At 52.4% G+C, this 8,056-nt stretch overlaps 1 protein-coding gene across 3 annotated transcripts; it reads left to right on the top strand.

Moving 5' to 3' along the window:
• Positions 1,347-8,018, top strand: HNRNPAB (heterogeneous nuclear ribonucleoprotein A/B). Of its 3 annotated transcripts, none has more exons than XM_018050577.1 (8): positions 1,347-1,904; positions 2,148-2,378; positions 3,102-3,270; positions 3,942-4,100; positions 4,274-4,405; positions 6,242-6,359; positions 7,004-7,144; positions 7,413-8,018. In XM_018050577.1, exons 2-8 carry the CDS (start codon positions 2,170-2,172, stop codon positions 7,481-7,483), a joined length of 999 nt encoding a protein of 332 aa, XP_017906066.1. In that variant the 5' UTR covers positions 1,347-1,904; positions 2,148-2,169; the 3' UTR covers positions 7,484-8,018. The 3 variants fall into 3 exon arrangements, with proteins under 3 accessions (XP_017906066.1, XP_017906065.1, XP_017906067.1); XM_018050576.1 differs by having other exon boundaries at positions 1,347-2,071; XM_018050578.1 differs by lacking the exon at positions 7,004-7,144 and having other exon boundaries at positions 1,347-2,071.

Genomic DNA, 8,056 nt, shown 5'->3' with positions numbered 1-8,056 from the left:
GGGTTGGGAAGATGCCCTAGAGAAGGAACTGGCAACCCAGTATTCTTGCCTGGAAAATCCCATGGACAGAGAAGCCTGGTGGGCTACAGTCCATGGATCTGCAGAGTTGGACACAACTGAGTGACTGACACACACACACAAATAAATGGTTATGTCCTGCAGCTACACTTGATCTTGATTACCTGAATTTTCTTCATTGCTTGGTCAGTTGTGCCCATCATTGCCTGTGACCCAAAACCCTGGTTCTTATTTCTGTAGGTGAGCAAAGACTGGGGTGGAGAGTTTATTAGGGACTTCCCTGCAAGCCTTACCACCAAGGTTTTATGCAGTGACCAAGGTTTTATAGAGATATGTGAATCTAGCCTGAAAGTGAAATGGTCAGGTGAGCCTTGGGATGAACCAGTGGCATTTGCTCACTTGGGGGTGGGTGTCCCAGCTCTAGGTGGTTGATACCTTGGGGGAGATGCAGCATTGTGTGGCCAAACCTTAAGATTTTTTGAAATTTATTTTTTTTCCAAATGTGAAATTGTGACATTTTACATTCTCATGGCAACTTCACTGGGCTTCCCTGGTGCCTCCGATAGTAAAGAATCTGCCAGCAATGCAGGAGACCTGTGTTCGATCCCAGGATTGGGAAGAGCCCCTGGAGAAGGGGCTCCAGTATTCTTCCCTGGAGAATTCCATGGACAGAGGAGACTGTAGCAACTATAGTCAGGCTCTTTGGGACCATCGGGTTGCTGGACACGACTGAGCAGGTTGGCTTAGGAAGTGAGCCTCAGACCAGAGCTCTGGGCTTGTTTTCTCCTTTATAAACTGGTTGTCAACTTCCATAGGGTTGTTAAGAGACCAGATGAGAAAACAGAATGCCCAGCCCACCACACTGGGCCCGGCCACAGGATCCCAGCGGGAGATGTCAGCTACTTGTGTTCTGCTGTTATTTGGCAACCCCCGAGCTTCAGTTTTAATCCTTCTTCATTTGGTATTTCTCACCCATATGGTTAAAAGGAATCATAACTATACAGGCCTTTCAAGCTTGGTCAAGAAGATAAATAAGTATTTTGTATATTAGAAAAAAAGAACTATTCTTCCCTTCCCCAAAACTGCATGATTTCAAGGAAATGGTGTATTCTTAAAAACAGATTTCAGCAAAAATAAACGAATTGAAGATATTAAGTAGTCAAAAGTAAAAATGTGATGCTAATCGTCAAGGTGGTGCCAAGCGACCTAAGAATGGGCAACACCGCAGTCCCACAGTTTCTCCCGCGTGGAGCACCATTGGCCACCCGGCGAACTCCGCCCCCTCCTCGCTTCTCGCTTCGGGGGGAAGAGGCACAAGGGGCTGGATCGAGTGGCTTGGACGGCACCAAGGTCAAGGGGGACGGCTGGTTCCGTCCCAGTTTCTTGGGGTTTGGAGGACACTACGCGCCCAATCTCCGAAGGCCGGGTTCTGCACTTCCAGTCGGGCGACCTTGGTTTCCGAGACTTCCTGGAGTCCAGTTTCCTCTTTTGGGAAATGGAATGGCCAAGGCTGCCAGTGCTGGTTTAGGGCGCACGGGGACCAGGGTCTACGGCCTCAGAGGCGAAGGGTCAGGCTTGCGCCTCTCCGGTGCGGGGCTCAGACCACCGGCCACTCGGGACGGGACCGTCATGCCACCAGACCCAGGCACCCTCCGCAAGGCCCCGGCTCGCGCGGATTCTAAAATGAGGACAAAGCCCGCCCGGATCTACCGTGCGCGCGCCGCTGCGGCCAATGGGAAGCCGGTACGGGGATGAGTGACAGACCGGCGAAGCCAATGAGCATGCACCTTGTTGCGAGGTGGCCTTGGCTCCGGCATTATAAAGAGCGCCACGAGTCGGCATTGTCAGGCGGCGGCACCGCGCGGCCGGGGCGAGCTTTGGAGTCGGTGGGTTCTTGTGGCTGCGGAGGCGGACTAGGCTAGCGCGAGGTCCCAGCGGCTCCGTCGGTAGACGGGGGAGAGGCCCGGCAGCGCGAGCGTGAGCGCGGCCGAGCCCGCGGGTGCCTCCTCGGCGGGTGGGGACGAGCGGGCCCCGCGGCGTCATCGGCGGCGAGGTGAGCAGCCGGGCCCGCGGGCGGGAGCCTGGGCGGGAGTGGCGCCGGCCTGACGCGCTGTGGCTGCTCGTTGCAGGAGCCGCGCGCCTCGGCCTAGCATGTCGGAAGCGGGTGAAGAGCAGCCCATGGAGACGACGGGAGCCACCGAGAACGGACATGAGGCTGCCCCCGAAGGCGAGTCGCCGGCCGGCACTGGTACCGGCGTTGCGGCGGGCGCTGGAGGCGGGAGCGCGGCGCCCCAGGCCGGCAACCAGAACGGCGCCGAGGGTGACCAGATCAACGCCAGCAAGAATGAGGAGGACGCGGGGTAAGTGCTGCTGCGGGCCGACGGGGGCGCCGCCTTTGTTCCGGGGCCGCCTTTTGTTGGCGCCACGCGGCGGGGGGAGGGGCGGGCGGCCGGGGCCTGCTCGCGGCCCGCAGACCGGCAACTCCGCGCCGCCCGCTTACGGCGCGCGCTGGAGTTTGCAAGAGTTTGTTGGGTCGACTTTAGCGCCGCCCCGGGGCCGCTGGCGCGGGGACCTGCGGCAGGCGGCCCGGAAGGGGAGTGAGCTCGGAGCCGGGGCCTGGCGGGTCGCGCTGCCTAGGCTGCGTGGGCGGAGTTGGCGCGCACCCGGGCCTCCCTCCTCCGGCTCCTGCCGGGGGCGGAGTCCTGGTCTGAACTCTGACTCGGCCCCGGAAGCCTCGAGTTCCTTGAAGTGATCGGAGGTGGCAGGGACTGTAGTGTTTTGATAGATAGTTGTTAGACAAATTAGATTCCTTCCGGTTGTGAGACCTCAGGTCCTAGCTCTCCGGCCAGGTTGTGCTTTCTTTCCTCAACCAGCCTAGGGTACGGAGTCACCTGAGGCTTTATTAGGGTCAAGGTTGAGTTTGGAAGGGTAGGGGAGACTCGTTAACATATTCCAGAGGTAGAGCCCTGTTCCGAATGGTGGCTTTCTAATCCTTTCAGTGAGAGCTTTCTCAGGGTCTATCCTTCCAAAATCACGGGTTGGTTATAAGGCTTTTTGCTATGTGTCTCACCTCACTATTTCAGAAAAATGTTCGTTGGTGGCCTGAGCTGGGATACCAGCAAAAAGGATCTAAAAGATTATTTTACCAAATTTGGAGAGGTCGTTGACTGTACAATAAAAATGGATCCCAACACTGGCCGGTCAAGAGGGTTTGGATTTATCCTCTTCAAAGATGCAGCCAGTGTGGAGAAGGTAAGCTGGGGTAGTTCACGATCAGGAGTCTCAGTGTATTCCAAGATAACCATTCTTAGACCATGATTGGCTTATGTGTTTTGCACAGCTGAATGCTCTGGGAAGAGCAGAGAGGTTGAGAATTTATCCTGTTCTTTTCCAGGGGATTAAAAGTAGAGATTAACTGGAGGAGTGAGTATGGGCAGGGGTGATCAAGGAAGGTTTATAGTGGACCATTTATTATCTTGTGCCTATTCTGGACCTTGCTAAAGCAAACATTTCATTGAGAAGATTAGAAGAGCGCCCACAGTTGCTAGGAGATAGGCATTACTTTAACCTCATTTTGCAAAAAACAGAAGATTAAATAGAAGAGATCACATAGCCAGTAAAGGGTGGATTGTGAGGATTCCAGCCCTAGCAGCCTAATTTTAGCCTGTGCTTTAAGTTTATGGAACTGGCTAGGCAAGAAAAGGGGTGCAGGGCATGGTCAAAAGTCTTGGGGGTGGGTTGATAGATTTCGTAAACCAGATCAAGTCTGGAGATTGGGTTGGGAAGTCAGGTTGGGGGTAGAGTTTGGAGGGGATGAAGCAGTTTCCTGTGCCTGTGTTGGGAGTCTTATGGCTGAGAGAAAGAAGGTCCTTGTCTTGGGTCATGCTGCTGAGTTAGACCCCAACTCCCTTCTGTTGGAACAGGTTCTAGACCAGAAGGAGCACAGGCTGGATGGTCGCGTCATTGACCCCAAAAAAGCCATGGCCATGAAGAAAGACCCAGTAAAGAAAATTTTTGTAGGGGGTCTGAATCCTGAAGCCACTGAGGAGAAGATAAGGGAGTACTTCGGCGAGTTTGGGGAGGTGAGTGTGTGGTCTCCACAGTGGTCTGCCAGCTGCGGTGATGTTGCCTTCTTACTGGTCCTTGACACCTTGGCTGACTGGAACTTTTTTTCACTGTGGTGTTTGTGGGCCTTTTCCTATGAGTTCCCTATAGGCTCTGAGGTAAGAGTCTTGAGCTTTGCCTATGTTTGCAGATTGAAGCCATTGAGCTTCCAATGGATCCAAAGTCAAACAAAAGACGAGGCTTTGTTTTCATTACCTTTAAAGAAGAAGAACCTGTGAAGAAAGTGCTGGAGAAAAAGTTCCACACCATCAGTGGAAGTAAGGTAAGGTGTCCCCAGCTGTGTGTGCACTTAGCCTTCTGCTGGAACTGGCCTTTGCAGGTGTGGACTAGGGCTTGAACCACCTCCAGGAGTTCTCCAGGGTGGACCGGACTGTTTTTGTGCAGTGCCTGCTGTCCTGATAGGGACCAGTGGTCCTGTCCTTCAGCCCTCCCAGGCTGGCAGGACAGGACGTGAGGGAGGCAGGAGAATACTGGAGCATGGGCGGCCCCTCTGGGATGGGTACTGTGTGAGCAGTCTCTTCAGTTCCTGAAGAGAATTGAAGCTAGAGGGCAAGGTGTTCCGGATCTAGAATGCAGTGTGTATAAGTCCTGCAGTTAAGGTCTCAGATGATTTTAAAATTGCCACTTAGTGATTTCTATGGTGAAGCCTCTCCTGCTATGGACATTGTTGCAGAGCTTTTCTCTTATCTGTTTCCAGCCACAACCCATCTCTTTATTTCCATCCCCTTTGGTCGCTGGCTAAATTAACCCCTAGTCCAAAGATCCTTTCCAAAGAGCTCCCCGGGTACTGGCCACCTTAAATCCAAGGCCAGTTTTGACTTCAAAGGAGCAGAGTCCTTTGCAGTGAGGGGCATCTCTTTCTCCTGAACTCTGGACAAGAGAAAGGTTAGCTAGTTCCGCCTTAAGTGTTCTGGTAGCTGAGGCAGTTGGGAGTTGAGGGTGTGACCCACTGGCAGGGTGTGGTAGGCTTTGCCTGAGCAGGAGTGGCAGCCAGATAAGGTGGGACAGGTAGGGTGGGGCTCCTGGAAGTCTCAGTCCTGGCTGGGAGTTTGGAAAGATTGGATTTGTGATTGGGCCATTAAATTTTCTGTAAGAGGATCATAGGGGGCTGTTGGGTAAGAGCCATTGTTACCTAGTGGACACTGACATGGAAACAGGCCTTTTTCTTTGTGCCATATGTGAAATGGGCATGAAGTGCCCGTTTTGTGGTGCTGTTAGTCAAACTGCTGCTTATTGGTTGTGAAATAAGTGTAATTTAGGTGGTTGTATTCAGTTTTAACCTAGTAGGATAGAGAACATGAGATTGCATCACTTGGTGGGGGTAATCTGCCAATTTTTGACTATGGATGAGGACGTCGTATAGAATGGTTTTTAATTGGTCTTAATGGGAGACCAATGTTGTTGAAGTTTTTTTTAAAAATACACTTAAAAGCAGGAGCACAGGAAAGTCCATGGCGTTTCCACCCACAGTAGGCAGAGTTTTGAGCAGAGAGGAAATTGACTCTTATGCCCTAGCTGGGGAGATACACCTGGCCCATCCCAATAGTAGATCAATGCTTGGAGGAAGGAGCAGCGGGATGGCCTTAAGAAATGCTGTCCTGAGCCCCAGTGGCTTTTTCCCTCTGTAAGACAGAGGTCAGGGTTGCCACCTCAATAGTGTATTTGAGTGGAATATTTTATTTCTTCTTGGGGTGGGGGCAGGGGAGGGAAAGGGAAAGCTTTCTTACCTGGGAAAGCTTTCTCTGACTTCCTTGCCCAAGGTGGTGTCTTGCTACACTGGACTGGCACTGGCCCAGCTGTCCCTCTCCTCCCACTTGTTAAGGTATAGAGTGGCCAAGGGTGACCATCAGCAGACCTGTGGGTGTGTCTCATTGTTTTTCAAGCAGTCTGGGAAAAGGTTTGAGCAAAAAAGGCCAGTGTGAATCTTGGTCTGAGTTTTAGTTGAAGTTCTGAACTAGTCCCAGTATGGTTTCCTACTCCAGCATGTCTTGAACAGATAAGATCTACCACCTTAATGCTCATCATTGAAGGCTTTTGTGTACACTCCCTGGTTAGGGCTTGTCGCATTGGCATGACCCACTGTTCTCTTGACTTTCAGTGTGAAATCAAGGTGGCTCAGCCCAAAGAGGTTTATCAACAGCAGCAGTATGGCTCTGGGGGCCGTGGGAATCGCAATCGAGGGAACCGAGGCAGTGGGGGCGGCGGTGGAAGTGGAGGTGAGTAGAACCCAGATGAAGACGGGTCCTGTTTCCCTGCCTGCATGGAGCTTCTATGTTTGTCTTGGGGGTGCTCGTTGCAGCAGGGTGGGCGCGATCAGGAATGGCGCCTGAGTCAATGCTGTGCTGCTGCTTGGATTGGAAGAGCCCATCTTTCTCATGTGGCCTGGGGCCCCAGGGCAGAGCAGGCCTCTGCATCACATTCCAAGTTTTGACATGGGGCAAGGTGGGAGTGTGCTTGGCTCTGTAGCTGTCCTGAGACTTGGTATACCCGTGGGTGGGCGGGCTGAAGGATAGGGCATTGCTGTGCCAGGCGCTTATCCTCCATCCATCCCCAGGCCCCTCTGACTCCAAAGCCTGAACTCCATCCTTTTTACGGCCAAGCTGCCAGGGAGGGTGGCGGTGATCAGTGGGTGATTTGAATGAAAGTGAGCTGCCTTGGTTGCCCCAGTGAAGTCAGTTTTCTGGCCTGGCCTTCTTAGCTCTAGCTTGGGTCTCTCAGGCCCTCTACACCAGGACAGCAGCCCCTTGGCTTTTCTGAGTTGCCATAGTAACCTCGCCACCCAAAGGGCAGGATTTCCTCCATCCTAGCTCCTGCGTGTGCTAAACGGTCCATGGGCCCCTGTGCCCTGCTCCCCCCACAGGTCAGAGTCAGAGTTGGAATCAGGGCTACGGCAGCTACTGGAACCAGGGCTACGGCTACCAGCAGGGCTACGGGCCCGGCTATGGCGGCTACGACTACTCGCCCTATGGCTATTACAGCTACGGCCCCGGCTACGACTACAGTAAGTAGGAGAGAGGGAGGCCCCCATCCACTCACCCACCCCGGGAGGCAGGAAAGACAGGGCAGGGGCCGTTGGCAGCAGGGGCTTTGGAGTCGGACAGGCTGGGCTTTTGTCTGAGAGTGGATTTTGAGCTTTTGGGTTTCAACAAGGTGGGGTGATATCCTACCAACAGAGTTGTTGGTTCTGGTGAGGATGCATATCAAGCGCCTGGCACAGGGGTAAATGTTCAGCAAGTTGTAGCTACTTTCATTGTTGTTCTTGTCCCTAGGTCAGGGTAGTACAAATTACGGGAAGAGCCAGCGACGCGGTGGCCATCAGAATAACTACAAGCCATACTGAGGCTTCAGCAGGATGACTGACCACACACGCTTTGTTTGGATATCGAGTGAACACAATTATGTACCAAATTTAACTTGGCAAACTTTCTATGGCCTGTCCCATGTGCATCTTATTTAAAATTTCCCCCCTGGAAATCACTCTCCTGTTTAATATTTCCAGAGCTCTAGTTGTTTAGGCAGCGTGTGGTTTCTCAAGAGGCCAGAGCGGCATTATGGGCTGATTTTTATTACTGGGTTACCCAGAACCAGATTGGAGGGTCTGCTTCCTGCTGTCGCTCTGCAGCCTGGACCTGTGGACCCTGGTTGTAAAGAGTAAATTGTATCTTAGAAAACCAGTGTCACCTTTTTTTCACCTTTTAGTTTTATATTATTTGTGTCATACATTTCCTATAATGGAAGTGTTAATTTTACTGTACTTTTTGGTACCTTTCGGGAATCTAATGTATTGTAAGGTATTTTACACGTGTCCTGATTTTGCCACGACCTGGATATTGAAGCTATCCAAGCTTTTGAAATAAAAATTTAAAAACCCCCAAGCCTGGGTGAGTGTGGGGTACACTGTGAAGGGGGGCAG

This window comes from Capra hircus, chromosome 7, assembly GCF_001704415.2.
Source record: "Capra hircus breed San Clemente chromosome 7, ASM170441v1, whole genome shotgun sequence".
Classification (NCBI taxonomy): Eukaryota; Metazoa; Chordata; class Mammalia; order Artiodactyla; family Bovidae; genus Capra; species Capra hircus.
Note: the sequence above shows the minus strand (reverse complement) of the source record. Positions and strands in the feature narration are given on the sequence as shown.

Bases quoted from the DNA above. Each gene is read 5' to 3' on its own strand.
- HNRNPAB (XM_018050577.1), top strand. From the start codon at position 2,170: ATGTCGGAAGCGGGTGAAGAGCAGCCCATGGAGACGACGGGAGCCACC. The intron at 2,379-3,101 runs GTAAGTGCTGCT...TCACTATTTCAG, and splicing joins AAGAATGAGGAGGACGCGGG to AAAAATGTTCGTTGGTGGCC. The intron at 3,271-3,941 runs GTAAGCTGGGGT...CTGTTGGAACAG, and splicing joins ATGCAGCCAGTGTGGAGAAG to GTTCTAGACCAGAAGGAGCA.